Genomic DNA, 20,095 nt, shown 5'->3' with positions numbered 1-20,095 from the left:
CCGAGATCCGACCCAGATTCTGGTCGGTAGTTGGGAATCGCGGGGAAGCGCTGTCGTCAACTTAATTACGGACCACTTTGCCGGCTGGCCTGCTCGGGTGGATGAATGCGGCCCCCCCCCTAGCTGTCCCCACGGCATACGCGAATCCATGTGGTCATAGCAAGACACGGTGACACCAGGGGAGCGAGAGCGTCGGTAAGCCGGCAAGCATTGTTGACCATCCATGTGTATATATATATACGTGGAAGCTTGCCGGGATCCGTGGAGTTCGTCGTCTTCTGCTCTGCTCCTTCTTGTCCAAGCCCGTCTATCCGTCCCAAGCATCTTGACCTTCTCGGGAGAAACAAGACCAGAACGCCCGACTCTCCAACATGAAGTGGCTCCCGCTCGTGGCGCTCGCGGTGCCCTCGCAGGCGTACCTGCGGTTCGGATGCGCGACGCTGAGCGTGCAGCGGCTCGACCCCATCGTCGAGCCGGGCCGGCTGCCGTCGTCGCACGTGCACCAGATCGTCGGCGGCAACGCCTTCAACGCCACCATGGACCCCAAGATTGACATCGCCGAGAAGGCCACGTGCACGACCTGCAGCTTCTCCGAGGACTTCTCCAACTACTGGACCGCCGTCATGTACTTCAAGGCCCGCAACGGCTCCTACAAGCGCGTGCCCCAGTACCCCAACGCCCTGCTCGGCAGCCTCACCGGCGGCATGACCGTCTACTACCTGCAGAATGACTTTAGCACCAACGGCAAGGCCAAGATCACCGCCTTCAAGCCGGTTCGTCCGCCTGTCTCTGGGCCGTGCATGAACTCGTCACTGACACAGCGCAGGGCTTCCGCATGACGGTCGGCAGCCCGACCAACACCAAGGGCAACAACCCCGGGCTGCGGTACACATGCCTGCAGGACGTGATGACGCGGGCGCCGGAGACGGCCGAGTTCCCGGCCAAGCCGTGCCCGGCGGGCGTCATGGCCATCCACCACTTCCCGGCGTGCTGGGACGGCAAGAACCTCGACTCGCCCAACCACCAGGACCACATGTACAACACGGGCAAGGGCGGGTTCGTGACGGCGGGGGCGTGCCCGTCGTCGCACCCGGTGCGCATGCCGCAGGTGGCATTCGAGACCATGTGGAATACGACGGGCTTCAACGACAAGTCGCTGTGGCCCGCCGACGGCTCGCAGCCGTTTGTGTGGTCGTACGACGACAGCAAGGGCCTCGGCACCCACGCCGACTACCTGTTCGGCTGGAAGGGCGACGCCCTGCAGCGCGCCATGGACTCGACGCCCCTGCTCAGCAACGGCATCAAGACCCAGAGCGTCGACCAGGCCAACAAGTGCTCCGTCAAGAGCACCATCGTCGAGCCCATTGACGGCTGTAAGTTCTTCTTGGTCCGCGATCCGAGAGATAGCGATGCTGACACTGCTTCTCTCATAGGGCTCGACAAGCTGCCTGGCAACCCCATGCCCATGTGAGCAGCGCAGCGTGACGAGACGAGGACGGTTCTTTACTTGGGTTTGAAGGGAGGGAAACACCGCTCGTTTAGCCAGGGTGACCTTGTTTGACATCGTGTGCGTGAACATTAGCAGCAGTCGGCCATCAGATTGCACAGCACGAGAGAATATTAAAATCATTCCTTGATGCGACCACCCGCTCTGTTCCCTCCGTGCCTAGCCACGCCCGTAACAGTCGTCCGTCCAGAGTGCCCCGTCAGTTTCCCCCTTTGTGACAGAATGACGAGGAGATGACTTGGCAAAATTTTAAGGACGTGGACAACAATAACATGTTAAACCCCCCGGTAAACCCTTCTCAAGGCCAGCGGTCCACAGTTCTGGCGCTGCCTGAATCACAGCTCTGGCGCTGCGGGACCACGACGCGGAATCTGTGTCTGGCATCATCGGCCTCGATTGTGTTGGTGGGGGCGTGTGCCGCGATCTTGGAGCAGAGCAGCTGCGGTATGGGGCACTTGTCTGGGTGGCCCTGGTGGTTTGGCGGATGGCCACATGTGTCGTGCACGCCGTGCGCCTCGGGGAAGGCGTCGAGCGCGGGCACCACGATGCGGAAGCCGCGGAGGATGGCGGTTGCGGGCATTGTCTTTTTTGCTCGGTCTTTTTTCTTTACTTTCTAGGATACATGTGTCGCTGCTCTGCTTCCGGGGACCTTGATGAGTGGGCCTGTGATGGTACTGTTGAAGTAGGGAGGTAGAGAGAGAAAGGTCACAGGAGAATTGGTCAGGGGAGGTGTACATATTTCCGTGAGCTGGTCGGTCGTTCAACACGACCCGAGTCAGCGCCGAACCCTGCCACATAGTTCCACGCTGCTGCAGGCCCATCATCCTGTCGGGCCCCGGACGTCGGTCGTACTTGACCTCGTAGCGCGTGAGCAGGTGCAGCAGTATGAGCTTCAGGGCGTCCTGCGCGAGGAAGCAACCGGAGCACGCATGCATACCGACGCCCCACCCCAGCGTGTCGTCCGAGACAGACGCGAAGTGAAAGAAACTTTGCCGCGTCCTCGCCCGTACACTTCGCGAGGTGCCGCTTGTAGTCGAACTTGTCTGGATCGGCTGCACGTCGGCGTCAAGCCCATAGTTGTACCGCGGGAATGCAATCTGGTAGGACTTGGGAATGTGCAGCCCCTTTGGAATGTGCAGCCCGTCGCGGAACGTGAATGGCCCAGCCGCCATGCGCAGACAGGTTACTGGCGAGACGTGTTAGTAGGCCTAATGGCAAAACGAAACATTGCACACGGCTGTCAAGGTGTTGGCTGCTGGCACTGCTTACTCTGTGTCATGGAGTGGAGGCGGAAGCTCTCCCTCATGAAGCTGTCCAGCAGTCTCAGCTCTCCCAGAGCCTGGCGAGTCCAGACAAAGTCCTTGTCATCTCCACGGACGCTCAACATCTCGCCTCTGATCTCTGCGAGGGCGTCGGGGTGGTCCAGTAAGTCGAACAGCATCCACATTGCCGTCGTCGAAGTGCTGTCGACGGCGGCCGTCATGATGCTGAAAATTCCCTGGGCAAGAGCATCCGGCGTCAACTTCTTCCCGTGTGTTCGGTACTCCTCCAGCAGCCACTGGATCGCGTCTTCGTGCTGCGATGCGGGTCTCGCTTTCTCCGAAGCGCCTCGCACCCTACTGCTGTCGATCTCGGCAGTCCGGGCCTTTAGAACCGGCTCGAGCAGGTCGGCAGCTTCAGACCGGTATTTCAGGACGTCGTGGACACAGGGCTCCGTGTATTTGGCGACCCACCGAAGCAACGGGTAGTACTTGTGCCGGACTAGCCTCGGCGCTTTGACAACAGAGTCGATGTAATCCCGGGAGAGCGTGAGCCATCTGCCCTCACAGAGCTCGGGTCTGACCATGACCCGCGTCGCGATCCGGGCAAAGTTTTGGGCGATGAGATGGTATGGGCTGATTGACGTCCAGTCTATGAGCGGATTGGCTCTCAGTCTCAACCAGAGGGGATTGAGAGGCGTGATTCACACGAGAAAGAAACAAGCGTACCAGAGCATGGCGGCATCTCTTTGATGTATGTCTTTGGGACCATTTCTTGCATCGGCTGGACGAGCTTGTCTGTTTTGGGTTATCAGTGATCAGAGGGGGGGTGGGAGTGCTGAGGCTAGGGTGAATAACCGACTGAGAGCTTTTTTGAGGTCTAGCCTGGCGACAGTTTGGACTTCCTCGGTCATCTCGGGGCCTCGGTCATCTCAGGGCCACATATGTCCTTGATGACTAAGGCCTAGCAGATATCATGAGAATGGTGTCCAAAAGCGCAAGGATTAATTAACTAACGCCACCACGAGCGCTATTACCTCTTCTATGAACAATGGAAAGCTGAGCTTCTTTTGCGGCGCGTTCTTCACTTCGTTGAGATAGCGTAGAGGCAGTATTGCCACGGGGCGCATTGGGTCTGCCGCATTGCGGATGGAAAAGGGCAGTCCGTTTCTCGTGTACTAGAATAGTAGATTGGTCAATATGAAATCGGGGAAAATAAGACTGGAACTGCTCGCTTTTGCATAGCCGTCGGCGAGAAGACGCGCGCCTTCAGCAATATGTCTCTCGGCCGAATTGTCCCCTCGAAATCGAAGTACGGAACGTCAATCTTGGCGATGAAAAAGGCCCGTCTCCAGATGACGGCGAGCAGCACTGCGGCAACGGTGGTAGCGGTGAAGATGAGTACAGCCGACATTTTCTCCTTGTGTCTTTTTTTTTCTTTTTTTGTCTTTTTTGTTGACAATGGAAAATTGTCCATGAGATCAGGAAGGCGGCGCTAATGGTCTTTTATCTTCAAGTGCGGAATCCAGCCAACAAACATTGAATACAGCCGGATGCTTGGTCAATTTCTAAGCACTGTGTGAACCGGCGCCGGATGTGCATTGCCAAGGATTGAAGTGTTCTCGGTGTAGATTCGAATCCCAAAGACTCGAAGGCGTGTAGTGGCCAAGCCTGTTGGTCCATTGCTGGGCGGCACTAGCACCCAGCATTTGCAGATCAATTACCCAGTTGAGGTGGTAAGGAAGGGACGGAGGAAGTGGACCGCAGAGTTGGCACGTGAGGACAGTTTAGCACTGTGCAGTTGGGTGCAAGACTGTAAGCAAAATCACCAACCAACCCAACTAACCCAACTAACCACACCAACCCGAGCCAATCAAATAATTAGAATTATGGGTGGACATCGGCTAGTACGGATAGCTAGCCCAGAATCAAGATCGCTTCAGCCTCGGCTCACCTTTAGCTCACTCACCTTGGGCTCACCCTACCTTCCACTATGCTATAAACCCTACAAGTCTACACGGCTCTCTCGGGGACGAGTTCTGGGCCTCTCTTGCTACTGGCCAGAAATGAGGCTGGATAAGGGGGACTTACTCCTGTCGGCCTAATATCTGATAATAAAAATATTTAAAACGGTGATCCTAAAAATGGACCCTAGCATGACATCTCCATAGGAACTTTTCAGCTGATCAATTTCGGCCAGTGCAATAGACAGTAGTTCTCGGAATTTGGTTTGGATTGCTGGAAGCTAAGCTTCTACGCTAATTCACTCGTAGCGCTAGTCGTTGGTCTAAGTCTTGAGTGAGTCGACCGGTGTCAATGTTAGACGATATGAAAGCAAGACTAGAACAAGGATATACGGCAGATAAGTACTATAGAGACGTTACCACCAAAGTCAAACGACGCACGGAACGCGCTCGAAAGATACAAATCGAGCCATAACAGTACATGCCATAATTACCAGCGCTTAGTCTACGCTTCGGCATACTCTTTTATGAGTAATACAGTCTATGATTGTCGTAATTCATTTTTCCCAATTACGTTACTGCCGTCGCTGAGCATAACAAATAATCATGTCGCTGAGCTCCGTCCGGCAAGCGGTGGGCTACGCAATCTCGGCGGGGCTGGGCTTTGGCACCTGGATCTAGCTACCAAGTCCAAGCGGCAGCGGCTAGGCGAGAGCTGCTGCTGAGGAGTGCGATATCTGCCGGCATCAGTGTCAATCCTCCGCGAACCGACCGTGGCAGCTGCCGCCTGGCGCCGTGGCAATTTTCGCAGGAGCTGTCGGGGAGCAGTGCCATGGCTGTTGGGTCGTGAACTTCGCGGTCAAGTTTTGTCTTGCCGTGGCAGGTGATAGTCTCACTCTCGGCGGCTCCCCCTGGCGGGAGGCGACCGGCAATTCGAATGACATACAATCCCCTTCCTGTCAGATTGCTTACAGCCGGGCTGTAAGGGAGGGCAAGGATGCGGGAAAACGGAGGCGGGACCTGATGAATTGGTGGCGTCGAGTGTTGAGCCGGCACTCCTCTTTGGGTCTAACCAAGGAGACAGATCGCCTACCGTCGCTGCAGGGACTAGCATCGCAATTTTGCGAGATTTTGGGAATGGACCTGAAGACGCCTGAGACATTTGATGGGGCATTGGGTATCCAGTCTCGCGCTGGACTTGGGCTGCACAGCGCAGGTGCAGGATCCAAAAATGTCTAGAGGGAGGTCAACGGCCCCTTTGCGAGACCCGCCTCCTCCTAGTACGCTGCCTTCATGGTCCTAGGCATCTTGCTGCTACCCTATTGACTTTCCCCCGGATACAGGAGCTACCACGGTGCTTTATCCTCAAGTGATAAAATGCACCGTCTCCCCCCCCCCTCCCCCCGAACTTACCAGCCTCTCTCAAACTGCAAGGACGCATCATAGATCATAGTGGATATAAATAAGCCAGATACGAAAACGAGTGGCGAAGGAAAGAACGATGGAGGCTTCCCTATCCTAGTGGCTAACTATTTTCCAGACGAAACGCCAAGCGAAATCCAGGCGCCGCTTGCCGGGAGGTGTCTTCTCTTGAGCCGATTTGACACTGATAGTGCCCCGTATATTCGTGGTTCGCAGTGGACGCTCATGCACATAGAGCAGGCAGTCTCGCGAAGCCCCAACAACAAGGACCGATTTATCAGGGTCGGAGTGCTGACGCTAGATTTCAACTACAAGGATTGCGAAATGTCGGGGCATTGGGATGGTAATGCACGGGAAGGGCTCCTTCGATCTTACTTTCGGGATGAAGAACACGGCGAGGTCGGGCTTATTTAGTCGAATATATAAGAACCAACGGTAGTTTGGTATACATCATAACGGATTCTTGGATTGTCGGCGGCTGAGAATAAACTACCAGTTTTACTACGTTGAGTCTCAACTGTCAAGATGATGCATGCGTTCACAGCCAGCCTGGCCTGACCCGTGCCACGAAAAGAACGACGAGCGTCTGCGCAAATCGTCAATCTCTAATTATCTAGCGTGGGCAGTACTGCAGTGCAGCGTACCTTGAGATGAGATGACGTTACACGTCACATCCGGCTCGGCGAAAACGAGCCATCCACAGTCATATATATGTCACGAACATTGATGCGATGTGCACGCACTCCCGAGTCCGGGAACGAAACCAGTCTAGATGTCTAGGTAGTCCTAGATCTTACATATAAAGAGATGGACCGTCTCCAATCTGGGTTCATCCGTCCAAACAAAGTTACGGTCCAAACCCCCATCATCCGAATTATAGCAAGCAGACACGATGGTGAAGTAGGGGCAAACGTTCATTATTTAAAGCATGTCAGAAAGGAGTAACAGCTCTGCTGGGCTGTGAATCTCTTCGCACCTAGTATGGGACAAGAGCGTGTAATTCCGCCATAATTTCATTCCTGTTGACCTATAGATTACTTGATTACTTAAGTTCATGACCCGGAAGTTGGAACCAGACCAGTCGGCCTGCCAAAGAAGAATAAAAGACAAGAAATTGCTGCAGCGTGGGGGTTTGCTTTTCTCCCCCAAATAGAAAGGAAGAAGGAAGATGTGGATAATTACGGAGTAAAGAGTCTCACACCCTGCTTCGGTTCGTTCCCGGTCCCGACCGGCTGCGATCTGCACATTCCCCACTGCCTACCGGTAGCAGGTTGCCCCCTGCTCTACCCTATTTGTGTTTGCCTGATGCTACCTATAATTATCCCCTGTCCCCATTGCTCTGTTAGTTGCCGGTTCGGGAGTCTGTAACGGCTAGGGGGGGGGGCACGGTCCGTTTTTGTCTTCACACCTGTCTTATTACTCCGTACCCCTACGGGCTATCTTGATTGCTGACCGCAACTGGAAGGCATCTTTCTCAAGGAGGGTGAAAAAAAGACTAAACGTGTGTGGGTATTCTCGGACTGTTACTCTTCATGTTTTCCGGCGTAATTAAAAAGCAAATTTAACTACTTGTCAAGGTATTGATTTGTATAGTAGGACCAAGACACGGCCCCGTCGCTCGATCCGTCCCCTTGGCTGCCAGTCCGAAATAGGGGGGGCCACCTTCAAGCCCCAAAATGAGCCTCAACCAATGATAATTCAGAAAAAAGAACCATAGAAACCAATATGATTGGCTGCGTTTCTTTGAAGGATCGGGCGTCAAGAAAAGAGTTTCTGGCAGCCGAGGGAGACAGCTTGGCAGTGCTCTGCTGTTCGCGGGCGGCAGGGTCTTGGCATTCAGGAATGGCGATCAAACGCCAAAGCGGTTGGAGATGGAAGCTAGCGCAACCAACGGCCCAGAGTCTCCAATGGATAAATGAATGGGTTTAGATAAAGACGGCTACGGCTAGACAGAGGACGAAATCCGAGCAGCATTGACGATGGCTGCTGTCCTCGGCCGTCTTCCGTTTCCAGGCCTGCAACTACGTGAATCATCATCATCAGTAACAAAAATAACAACAAAAAACAACAAAACCATAGAAACTGCCACCCACCCGCCAGCCCCTTGACAAATCCACGCCTCACCAGCACACCCGCCTCCTCGCCCCTCCATCTCCACAACCAAAATGGGGCTCGGAGGCGTGGCATCGTCGGCGAGCGACGCAGTCGGCAAAGCCGCCGGCGCGGGCCTGAGCCCGACGGCCCTGATACTAGTGCTAGTACTCATCGCGGCGCTCGTCGTCGCCGCCGTCATCATCACCATGCACCAAAAGAGCAAGAAGGAAGCAGCCGGGGGCGAGCACGACGACTCCAGCGGCGGCTGGAAGGAGTCCAGCGACCAGGACTTTGTCGACCCTACTTCTGCCAACACCACCACCGCCGCCAGTGGTGTTCACAGAGAAGATGCGCTGCCGAGGGAATTCCCCATGCCGGGCATGGACACGGTAGCCACTGAGAGAAGCGGTGGCGGTGATCGTCTAAGCGTGGCGGCCGCCGGACTGCGCGAGAGTGTCGCCACGCCGTTCAGAGCCATCGGCGCTGCCCGCCACCAGAACAAGCAATACGTCCTCATCCGGCTCGACGACGTTGAGCGCGGCGGCGGTGCCGGGCCCGCGCTGAGCGTGCCGGACCGCGCGCTCAGTCCGCGCAGTCCGAGGCATGCGACTACTTTTTAGCTTTCTTGTCGTTTTAGGGCCACGGGTTGGCGTTGGGGAGATTTGATATGTTAACGGACAGAGGGGGGAATTTTGTCATCTTGGTGTTACGCGTGGTGCGGGATAGTGTCGGTGTATATTATCTGCAGCAAGAAGGAGTTGCGGGTTGTCTTTAGCTTTTTGCTTCTTTTTTGCTTTTTTGGTCTTTTGTCTGGAATACACGTGTCCGGCCTCCTAGCCCAGCAGGACTACGTGTCTGTGTCGTCGGATGTGATTCCGCGCAGCCACGGGTGGACCAGAACCTCTTCAACCGATATCCTCTACGAGGGCTCAAAGGCCAACATAGCGCGCAGCAGGTTTAGCAGCTGCTCCCTCATATCCGGGGAGAGGTTGAAGGCTTTCTCCTCGACGAAGGACGCCAGGGGCCACGCGAGCGGCTGGCTTTCATCGAACCAGTTCAGCTTCTCCGGGTTCGCCCAGCCCTCGAAGTTCTCGCAGGCCTAGTCGGCAGAGTACCCCGTCGTCCACGCCGACGCAGCGTGCCGAGAGTAAACCGCAGCGTGCTGAGCAGCGCCTCGAAGCTCTCGAACCCCAGGATGACGAGTAGACGCCGCGCCTAGACTTCAAAAATGCAGCACGCCAGTGCCCACACGCCGGTCGCTTTGGGCGGGGCGTAGCTGAAGCAGAGTTCGGCGGGAAAGTAAGATATTAGAATACCCAGTCCCGTAGGCGGCTTGTCGGCGCCGAAACTTTGACCGAAGTCAATGATACGAACATGTCCGAGCAACGCCTCGAGGGCTTGGACGACTTGGTCAGGGCCGTGTTCTGTGGCCAAGCCATTGTGCAGCCGAAGGTCTGCTGTTTTCACAGGGCCGAAAAAGTCGGATATTTGAGTCTCGCTCCGTGTCGAGATTTTGGAGCTCGAATAGGATGTTGGCAGGAGTCAGGTCTAATTTGGAGAAATTTTTGAGCACCTCGTTATATTCTTCAACTGGGGGTGGGGAGGGGGCTCGAAAAGTGGCCTACCTCCATGACAAATTCCTTGCTTGTGAAGAAATGCCAGTCCATACACTACTTGTCCGCACGCTCGATTTCGAGATGACACCGAGAGGTGCTGCCACATCCGCCTCAGGCTTGGCCCGAGCACGGGGTAGACGAGACAAGCGTCTCTCAGTCGCCGCATGGTCAACAACTCCTGGTCTTCATGGGCATCGGCGCACATGACTTCGACGGCGTATATCGCTGGTCGACACAGCACCGGGTCCACCACACGGTTGCAAAGCCGCCAGCCCCAAGCTTGCGAATGACCCCACTTCTTATTCCCGATGGCCTGCCAAATGGTCACAATAGCAACTGAAGCGAGGTAGTTCTCCGTCATGCTCTTCTCCGCGGGCGCCTTCCCTCTCGACAAGCTGTGGTATGGACTGAGCAGCTTTGTGGTGGAACCAAGTGCCCCCAGCTACAGGCTCATTCCCACCATCACAGCCGTGGGGATGTAACACCAACCGTAGTGCGCTGTGGATAATGACTCGTCACTGACCTCAACAAGTCCGCCATTGCGGTTCGACTGGCGGTATAACAGCTCGAGGGTAATAATCAGGGCGGAAAGCGCCAGTAGAATCAGGACTCGGCCAGTTATTGTCCCGGTGGACGGCTTGTAGCGTCCTCCGTCGGACGCTTCTGGAGAAGGCTCTTTTTTCCTTTTGCAGAAGGGCGAAGCTGCTATTCGGAACAAGTTCCTTGTGCCGTGGAGAGAGGCGAGCAGCAGCTGGGTTGTCTTGAGCTTCCAGTCTAGCCAACACACCAAGTGCAGGCGACGTTTGGCGGCGGCGGGTTTTTTAGGTCCGTGTCTGGCTTTCGAACTTAAAAGACGCGCATCTTCGCTAGTAGTGCTCTCAATGCGGAAAACAGGTCTACCGTCGTCTGTGGTGACGATGTTTGTTCGAAATTCGGCGTGTTTGAGGAGTTTAGTGAGTGACTTGTTACTCACTAGCCCGGTTCCCTCCAGTTCTGCAATAGCCGACTTGCTCCTAGCAAGCACGGCTGCTAAGCTCGCAATAGTTGATATATCGCAAGGGATGACGACCTTGGGTGACAGGGGAATGGGATTCCCCGCCAAGAGACATAATAGCAGCAGCATAGACTCCAATAGCCAAAAAGACACCGAAGACACGATGGGCCTGCCTGTCCTCCTTGGCTGCCGTCATACCGGTGAGTGGCGTCTGCGCTGCAGCCTTGAGGTTCCGATTCGCTACTTGGGCGGTGACGAGGGAAAACAATTTAGAGAGGGCAGCTTTTCTATCGCCAGCGAGTCCCCTAGATATGACCATGTCGACTAGGTCGTCCATATTCTGAGGTATGGGCCTACTTGATTCGGCCGTAGTCCGCACAAACTCGGTTAGAATCTCCCAGCGCGTGATGCCGTCAAGGGAAGTCGACTGCTGAGCCGCCTCTGCACTCCCAGGAAGAGAAATGAATAGCATGAGAGGCCCATTGGCCGTCTTGTTGAGTGTGACGCTCGCTTTGCAGATGGAATAGCTGGGCACACGCCAGGCCCAGGCTGGGTGTAAAGACGCCGTAACCGTCCATGTCACCCCATATTGCCCCGAATCGATCGATCTTTGCAGGGCTTACATCTCCGCATGCGCAGCCGTTATACGCAAACGTTCTGGCCCCCGTGAATGAAAGGTAGAACGTGTGGGGACACGAGGGTGATTTCATGGCGAACGCAGACCGGGACTTCTCTGTGGTGATCCCCGGATTGCTAATAAACTGAGAAGACGATTCTGGGAGTGTACTGGCCAAGTATGTATAGTTCGCTCTTGTAATTGTAGTGACTTCACAACTCAGGCTCGCCTCAAAAACATCGTCGACAACGGTCATGCTATCATGAGCAGCATCTGAGGAAATGATGGTTAGTTGCTGTATTTAGCACCAAAATGGTCCCTGACTAATACGGTGGGAACATACTATTAGGCGAGCTAAATCGTTGAAAGGCAAACTGCCCGGCCGTGCCCACAGGAAAGGAAAGGTTCGATGTCAGAACGGCATATATTTCGATTGCGGGCCCCCGGCCTGTAGGAGCTAGCTTTGTAATAGAGAACGCCTCGTCTGCTAAAAGCCGGGCGCCCTCGCGGCGAATGACAAGCGAGGATGAGACGAAAATGCCACTGGACGCAACAGTCGCGCCCTGTATTATGAATGACGCTGCGATGCCTGGGCACACCAGCCAATGCTGTCGGCGAATAGAGACAAACAAGAGACAAACAAGAGACAAACAAGCTAGTGAAGCTTATGCTGTCGACGTAGTCGACGTAGTCAACGAGCAGCCCTTCGTCTGCCGGGCAGAAAGTGCCCGCCATAGCGACCCATGGGGCCATCTGCTTTACGCGGTATTCGACTGGCGCCCAGAACGCGGCAAGGAGAGTGAAGGCCGCCGTTGGGCCGTAAACCCAGAGATAATACCAGCTCGGGTTGGCCGTCGCTAGGCCCTGGTTCCGACTCGAGATGGCGTGTTGGAATGTGTCAAGCAGAAGGGCCTCGAAGGTTCTAGATAGAGACTTCGCCACCCACTTCGCCACCACAATAGTAGTATAAGAAGGGGCTTTCTGGCACTGCCAGAAAGCTAGAGAGAAGAACACACATCCACAATCCATCACTTGAACCACCAGCTTTTCGGCGTACAGTTACGCCCTGTTGATTCCAGTACCGGTACCTTGGTGAATCCAACAGGCGAAAAGAACCACAAACGTGACGATTAAGACAACTAAATAAACAATAAAGCCTGTAAGCGTCCAGGGACGAAGAGGTATGGGTGTCCAGAAATTCGGCTGTTTCGAAGGCACACTATCGGCACATCGAACAGTTGTGGCCCGACTGGCGGTGGTGGCCAAGCTTCCCACGGCGCCATTGGATAACGGTTGCATCATCAAGACAAAAAAATTCAAGAGAGAATTCAAGACGCCTTGGGTCGCTGATGTTGCCAAGCTAAACATTCAAAAACAGAGGTTGATGTCGAATGGAAGGGCGATTTCGGACCGGACCGCAGCCAGCATAGAGAAGCAGAAGGGAGCTGGGACGAGAAGGCTGCAAGGCAGCAGCAATCTCATTTGCAGTCTTAATTAGATTAGACGATGCATTCATCCCTCAGCCCCAGCTGACGATGAACAGATGCTTTTTCTCGGAGATATCCGACTGCCTAGCCGTGCAACCTCTATTAACCAATTAAATCGTCTCCATTGATCGATCTTCTTCACCTAATTCCCTATTAGAGAGAACCTCTATAATACAAGGTCTAATTATCCACATCTCCAGCAGAACCTTGTGTGCTCTAACCACGTAAGGTTGTCTTCATAGGACTCTAAGTCGGAGCAGGGCTCTCATCTTCGTCATTGTACGCACGTGTAATTACCTCCTGAACTGAAGGAAGGCTTGCCAAACTAATTACATAGGCACACCTCGAAAATACTCTAGGGCGGAAAACTTACAAATCCCTTGACATGTCATCCGCCCCGCAGAGCACTACCATTTATGATGGTGCGCAGCGCGGGCGTTGATGGCCATGATTTGAAGGATGGAAGGATGACCTTCAATTTAATGACTACGGGACCACTAGCCAGACCATAGGTTTCTACTTCATAACCGCGTCTAGCATTTGCTAAATAAGGCATCTCATCTCATACGTGGTTTTGCCCGTCACTGTATTCGGCACGAGCTGCTGGGGGCTGGGGGCTAGCAGACCAGCAGACCAGCAGACCAGCAAAGTGCCAAACCAGCCAATAGAATGAGATGAGGAACCTCTTTATCGACACGTCAAGACCATCAACACAGGCGCCGCCGACGATCAAGTCTATCAATTAGTGCCGGTCAGCAAGCAAGCTTCAGCCGCCTGGGCAATACAACATGTTGTAGAACTAAACCGATAGCGCAGTATTTGCACCTCGTCTTAAAAAAGGGGTCACCAATGGAGAAAACCCGTCCGAAACAGTCAATAGAGACTCGTCACGTTGATAGGTGCGCACGACATCGCCGAACGTGGGATTACTGGCAATGCTCCTGTCTAGATAGAAATGGTGCAAAGCCCGGGAGATTATGTCGCACAGGTCACAGTTGCCACGTCTAGGAGGATTCTGGCGCCATAGGTGCAGCTCCCCGTCCAAGGTGAGTCGGCAAGAGTCGCACAAGTGCCATTTCTTGGCGACGAGTTCCCAGTCGAGTTCGGGTTCGGACGTTCCTTCTCTGGCGTATGGAGTATCATAATCATGTGCGATTGGTGTAGACTTTGTGGATCCCGTGGTACTGTGTCGTTCCACTTTTGGCGATTCGAAGCAAAAGCCGCATTGGCTTGGACAGCGACTCGTGTCAAAGGCAAGTACTTTAAACCTACCGCAGCATCGCTAGGAAATGATTAGCGATGGCCCAGTACCTAGCAAATCTTCACAGAAACTTACCCGTCGTAAAATCAGACCCCTTGAGATCAAACAGGGGCTCACCCTCGTCCGTCTCGCTACCACTACGGACGAGTAACTAGGTACCCGACGTCCTGATATTCTTGGCCAGGGTACCAAGTCACATGGACATTCTGACAGCAGAATCATGTCAATGTGGTCTGTGTGGCTTGACGGGTCGCTACTGCGTTGCGACTCGTTAAGAAAGCTATTACAGTGAAAGACAACAAATTAAGAGAGAGACACAAGCGGGGTTATCCAGGATGGATACGTGATCACAAGACGCAAGCAAGCCCAGAGGATAGGTAAATAGGGTAGAGAGGTGGATAAAGTGACTAGTCATAATTTGTAACTTGCTGCCGCCTTCATTTATTGATTCGTTGGCGCAAAACATGAGATGGGAGTGTGGCCTGGTGCTCGTTGCGTTGCGTTACGTATTCCTATATTTACAAAGTATCCCACAAGTTGCCCTCTTCTCCCTCATCAAGACGGCCTTCCCACACACAGCCCAGCCGGGCCTCAGACGGCAGTGGCAAGACGTGAAGGAGCAGAGTGGAAGGGGAGTTCTAATATACCAAGTCGAGAGCGGTGAAAACAAATAAAATTTGCAGACATGAATTAAGTTAATTAACACAGAACAGGCGCAGAAGAAAAAGGCTCCCCGCTGCCCGTGACGAAACCCCGAGGGAAAGAGACCTTCTTTCTCCAAAGCCAGTCTCCTAACCCCATTGCATAAATGAAGAATAAAATCCGGGAGGTGTTGTTATGCAGAGGACAAGAGTCGGTAGTAATGTACAGGTCCCAAGACACGCCCGGCATTTCGTGTAATGCCACGTAAGCTGTAGAGGTAGGGTGGGCGAGCGCGTTATGCGGAAAAATATAGCTGCAGAGCGCGGAAAGACAGGTTGCGGAGTCGGTGTTGCGAAAAGACTTTGACTGGCAGAGATGGCCCATCATCTGGACAGCAAGGGGGCCAGTGGTGGTGAATGAACGAAGCACTGGTGGGCGAGGGTGGGCGACAGGCGTTTCCAATCCCATCATAGGCTTTCTAGCAACAGTGCAGAACACCAGATTCGCCCGTCCCCTTCTCCATATCCCTCCCCCGCCTAGATGAACATGCTCCCGTCTTGTGTGTTCCCATGATATTCGTCGTTTTGCAATTGTCGTGCATGCGTCCTGGCCCACCGTGCTCTCACAGCTGGCGAGGTGTGGCGTTGGAAGAAGCACGCTCAGAGCGCGGGCCTCGCTGCGCCGCTGCCGCCCTCGCGTCCCAGGGCGGCGCCGACGCGCTCGGCCGTGTCCTTGTCCTCGGCGCCGGACGTCAGCATCTCGGCGCCCATCTCGCGCATGCGCTGCTCCTGCTCCATGGCCATGAGGTTCTGGTCCTCAGACAGGGCAAGGGCGAAGGGCACGCCGACGAGCAGGGCGCTGACGCTCAGCGCCCAGGCGGCGCGGCCGCAGAAGAAGAGCGTCGTCTTGACGAAGCGCGTTGTGCCCTGCACCTTGTTCCACATCCACCCGCGCGCCGTCGGCGGCACAATGTCGCGCAGCGCATAGAGCCGCTCAGCCAGCGACTCCTCGAATGGGTCGTAGTTGCTGTCGGTAGAGATCTCCGAGTCTGTCGAGACAGGGTGAGCATTAGCATTGGCTCTCTTCTTCCCACCCATCCCAGTCACTGTGTCTTCACGCCCTGCCATAACGCTCTCGCAATTCCCCGTGCCCACCCACCCGACTGACTGCCGGTTGCTATGCAGGCACGAGGAGCGGCAGGCCCAGCAAGCTAGCAGCTAAAAGCCATCCAGCTGAATGACCGCCCCCGCAAAGGCCGATTGCGCGAAAGGACGAGCAAGGCGTGAATTCAGAGAGGACACCTCCCCAAGGGAAATGGATCTCCAGAGTTTGCAACTACTCACCGGTATCTGTGAAGTCGTCGTCATCGATCTGCTGGGACTGCTGCTGGAAGTGCTCGTCCTCGACCTCTGTGAGTTGAACCATTGTGTCTGATTTCCTCGATCTGTATCGCTGAATCAAATAGTGTGTATGCCGGCAAGTAGGCGTGGGTCGTCGACGGCGGAATACCTTTAGAGATGGCGAGTAGGTGCGTGGTTTCGGTTTTCGTCGACAATGCGTTTCTTGGTCTCGTCAAAGATTTTGCGACTCGCCCTTCCGTAAATCGTCGTGAGGCGTAGACGGGTTTTCTGGCCGCTAGGCTGGAAACGGACTAGTGCGTAATGTAGGGCAGAGAATTAAACGGTCCAATGTGGTGTCATCCGTCTTTTTTCCTTTTTAGGTGTGCTCGAGACCCGTCTGCGTTTAGTACCCGGTAAGCATGTTAATGGTAGCTACAACTTACTTCTACACAGCGGAACAATGCAAATTGTTATTATTCACTCCAATTGTATGGCCTTGACATTTTCTTCCAAAATTGTGATATCTCAGGTTGATGCAGTAATATGGTATGTATGTCAACCTCCACTCCCAAGTCCAAAACGAGATTGGGGGCATGCTAGAAAGTCATGCGGCGACTTCTTGGAGATTGCACTCATCTATCGAAAAAGGTCATCATATCTCACGATGCAATATGCAATACTACCTGTCTAAACACAATGCTTTCTGCTTGTTAATATGCCAGAACACACACGCTCTACGCTGCTCGCTTGCTGTAAACCGCCTTCGCAAATCACTCCCTCCCCTTTGCTGGCGCATCAGCGAACCGGATTCCTCGCTTGGGCGGCGGGACTCTAGGGGTATCATCATCGTCGCTGTCACTGTCCTCGCCCGCCACCGCCGAGGAAGACACGCCGAGCGCTGCCTCTCTACGGCGTCTTTCCGCAGCTGTCTCGCCCTGCACGTCTCCAGGCTCGCCCACTCCCTTCAGCACCGCCAGCCTACGTCTCCGCTCTACCGCTGTCTCAGGCGCATCTCGGCTTGGCGCATCCGACGACGTTGTCCCCATCGCTACCGGCGACGGCGACCTAGACAATGACCGTGATGGAGATCTCGACGTTGTTGCACTGTCTTGTCGCGGCGTGTCTCCCATTTTGCGTCCCCGCTGTGCATCGCTGCCGCTCGGAGAGGCGGTTTCTTTACCACGATGAGAGCCCTGGGCCGGGGATGGTCTTGGTTGACTCGGCACCGGGTCCTGCTTCGCGAGCGTCTTGATAGTGTGCGACGCGTTGGACTGGTCGACGATTTCCCACCGGGTGCTCGTGTCCAGTTTCTGCATCTTTTGGATGAAGTCCTCTTTGGTCATCCGTTGACCAACACCGCCGATAGTGAACCGGATGTGACGATCGTCTTCTTCTTCCTCCTCCTCCACGACGCTCTTCTTCCGTCCTTTCGGTGTTCCTTTTGGAGTCGAAGACTCCCCAGCCGGCGACCGTCCAAACGCACCTGAGGCCCATCCGGGCACACTTGTTTTTGATGGCCCAGCCTTTCCACCGTCATCTGCAGGACTTCCAACCGCGCCTTGCTTGTCTCCGCCCTTGACCAGGCCACCCATTCCCATGTATTTGAGGCCCTGGCTGACGAAGTCTCCCTCTCCCCTCTGAGGAGTGGGCAACTCGTATTTCTTGATAACCTCGCCGTCTTCGTTTTCCACAATGATCTGTCACCGCTGTTAGCTTCACCTGACTGGTAAGAGGAACCCACAAAGACTTACGGTTGTGCCAAATTTGTATGCTCTGGCGGGCTCACTGCTTCTGCTCATCTTTTCTTTTTCCTTTCTCTTCTCCACCTCCTCCTCGCGCCAGTTTATGAACTTCTTCTTAATAGCTTCGTAGCTCCAACCAGATGGAAGGTTTTCAGCTCCCTCTTGAAGTTTAGACTTGAGCTTTTCGGGATGGGGCATATGGTCGCCGCCGCCACCGGACCGCTCAACTGCCAGCACGTCACCGTCTTGATTTTCGATAATGATGTTATTACCTTCTTCGTAAACTTGCATCTCCCCGCCGGCATCTTGGGGACTGGCGGCACCCTCAGGAGAGGCTTCTTGTCGGGGAGGTATTTCAGTCGAGTGCCGTTGGTCTGTTAGTCGGCTCGCTCTCGCGGCATCTGTCGGTGACAACATGGCGGGATCTTGTCCTTCGTATTGAGGCTGACCGGCAACGTCCCCTTGCGACGTCGGACCCACCTGCTCGCTTTGGCTACGGCGTTGTGGAAATATCGCGGACTGCGTAATGGGGCCTCCCGGCCCGATTCCGTCATCCCACTTCTTCCTTCGCCGCCTGCCGGACAAAGAGGACGCCCTGCTCCCCTGCTTGGTGGTGCTGTTATCATCCTCCTGAACACGACGCAGGAAGTGACCTGGTATGCCAATCGGCGGAAGAGTTCCGGGGGGCATTTCCGGGAGTTTCAGCTCCTCGCCCTCGGTGTCCGTCGTTCTTGCTTGCGATCGAGACTGGGACGAAATGCGGGGGAGGCGGTTCATCCAAGTAGGCCCCTCTTCGCCGGCCTGGGTGTAGGACATGGTAATTGTGAGGGTATTGATCCGCTTGCCCAGGGTAAACACGGCTATCGAAGAGCCGTGTACAATGATAGACGCAACAACTAGAAACGTTGTAATCGGCCAGACAAGAGATAGCAGCGTGAAGTGCTCCGAGTCGGGCGAGGGCAGTTCGGAGAGGGGCACAGCACTTTCATGCTCCAGCTCAGCTCGGGCCAGAATGGCCACGAAGATGGCGCCCACTCCAATGGGCCCAAAATGGCCGGCAAAAAGGGCTTCGCGCCACGTTTTTATGTCAGGAATTATGGGCTTCAGTGCCATCATGATAGGAATTCGTCGAAAGAAGATGACGAAAATGGCCAGGACGGCCAATCTCCAGGCGCTAAGTCCGAATGCGGCATCATTGAATTGCTCCCACGGGATGATGGTGCCGAAGTATACAAAATACGTCAAATTGAGCAGTAGATCGATGACGTTGGAGACGTGCGACTCCTCAGTCTTGTTGGTGAACCAGCCGTCGTTGGAGAAGCCGACACCGCAAGCGAATCCCACAAGCAGATCGTCGACGCCAAGGATACTGCCAGCGCCGGCGCAAAATAAGGCCAAGACGAAATAAAAGACGAGGAAGCTCTCCCGGTCTATCAGCTCGCGTTTCTCGGCGAACTTGATGCCGTGGCGAGCAAAGTATCCGACGAGAAAGCCAAACACGGCCCCGAACACGCACTCGTACAGAATGGTATACACGATCCAATGGAAAGAGACCTTGTCGGCCTTTTGGTGGTCCTGGATGAGGTAGAGCGAGAGGTAGATGAAGGGGAAAGCCATACCGTCGTTGCAGCCAGATTCCGCAGATAGCAAGTCTCGTAGATGCTTTGGCACCCTCTTCGCAAACTTACCCTTACCGACGACAGACGAGGCAAGGACTGGGTCGGTGGCGGTGACACAAGCAGCGACCACCAGGCTCTCGAGCCAGCTCAGGGGCTCGATCAGCCACCAGATAAAAAGGCTGGTGATTAGCCAACCAAACGTCATGACAGGGACCAGAAGGAAGAAGACCGATCTCCAGTGCTTTTCCATGTAGAACTTAGGCAACTCGACACCGACGGCAAAGCACTGCACGACGAGGACGATGCGCGAGAACTCGATGGTGACAATATCGACGCTACCCCATGATAACGGGTTAATGAGGTCAGCGGCATGGGGACCGAAGATGACGCCGCATAGGGTGGCCACGGTAGCTTCACCAATATACATGCGCTCCTTGATGACGGACGAGCACAGCATAAACAGGGAGGTGAAGCCGCCGAGGATGATGTACACCAAGTGCGGCTTAGTTATCGAGAGGTGTTCCCACGCCAT

General features: G+C 54.7%; 6 protein-coding genes across 6 annotated transcripts; 2 read left to right on the top strand and 4 right to left on the bottom strand.

Annotated features, from left to right (window-relative positions):
• Positions 1–121: 121 nt before the first annotated feature.
• B0T26DRAFT_801335 (uncharacterized protein) lies at positions 122–1,471 on the top strand (the record flags this gene model as incomplete). Its single annotated transcript, XM_060447020.1, has 3 exons — positions 122–773; positions 827–1,373; positions 1,434–1,471. Exons 1-3 carry the CDS (start codon positions 372–374, stop codon positions 1,469–1,471), a joined length of 987 nt encoding a protein of 328 aa, XP_060298518.1. The 5' UTR covers positions 122–371.
• On the bottom strand, positions 1,434–3,775 carry B0T26DRAFT_851568 (cytochrome P450). Its single transcript, XM_060447645.1, has 4 exons — positions 3,629–3,775; positions 3,496–3,564; positions 2,777–3,418; positions 1,434–2,693 (listed from the first exon to the last, which is right to left on the bottom strand). The coding sequence occupies exons 1-4, from the start codon at positions 3,678–3,680 to the stop codon at positions 1,891–1,893; spliced, it is 1,566 nt and encodes a 521-aa protein (XP_060298517.1). The 5' UTR covers positions 3,681–3,775; the 3' UTR covers positions 1,434–1,890.
• A 4,542-nt stretch (positions 3,776–8,317) lies between these two features.
• On the top strand, positions 8,318–9,595 carry B0T26DRAFT_771261 (uncharacterized protein; the record flags this gene model as incomplete). Its single annotated transcript, XM_060446546.1, has 2 exons — positions 8,318–8,831; positions 9,084–9,595. The coding sequence occupies 2 exons, from the start codon at positions 8,318–8,320 to the stop codon at positions 9,347–9,349; spliced, it is 780 nt and encodes a 259-aa protein (XP_060298516.1). The 3' UTR covers positions 9,350–9,595.
• B0T26DRAFT_851566 (uncharacterized protein) lies at positions 9,304–10,028 on the bottom strand (the record flags this gene model as incomplete). The annotated part of the gene is made up of 2 exons (XM_060447644.1): positions 9,304–9,765; positions 9,838–10,028. The coding sequence occupies 2 exons, from the start codon at positions 10,026–10,028 to the stop codon at positions 9,462–9,464; spliced, it is 495 nt and encodes a 164-aa protein (XP_060298515.1). The 3' UTR covers positions 9,304–9,461.
• A 5,493-nt stretch (positions 10,029–15,521) lies between these two features.
• B0T26DRAFT_641893 (mitochondrial outer membrane translocase complex, subunit Tom22) lies at positions 15,522–16,287 on the bottom strand (the record flags this gene model as incomplete). The annotated part of the gene is made up of 2 exons (XM_060437384.1): positions 15,522–15,910; positions 16,206–16,287. The coding sequence occupies 2 exons, from the start codon at positions 16,285–16,287 to the stop codon at positions 15,522–15,524; spliced, it is 471 nt and encodes a 156-aa protein (XP_060298514.1).
• A 685-nt stretch (positions 16,288–16,972) lies between these two features.
• B0T26DRAFT_749966 (alkali metal cation/H+ antiporter Nha1 C terminus-domain-containing protein) lies at positions 16,973–20,095 on the bottom strand (the record flags this gene model as incomplete). Its single annotated transcript, XM_060445166.1, has 2 exons — positions 16,973–17,899; positions 17,954–20,095. The coding sequence occupies 2 exons, from the start codon at positions 20,093–20,095 to the stop codon at positions 16,973–16,975; spliced, it is 3,069 nt and encodes a 1,022-aa protein (XP_060298513.1).

This window comes from Lasiosphaeria miniovina, assembly GCF_030549165.1.
Source record: "Lasiosphaeria miniovina strain SMH2392-1A chromosome Unknown B0T26scaffold_3, whole genome shotgun sequence".
Classification (NCBI taxonomy): Eukaryota; Fungi; Ascomycota; class Sordariomycetes; order Sordariales; family Lasiosphaeriaceae; genus Lasiosphaeria; species Lasiosphaeria miniovina.
The sequence above is the reverse complement of the archived record's forward strand: the minus strand, read 5'-3'. Positions and strand labels throughout refer to the sequence as shown.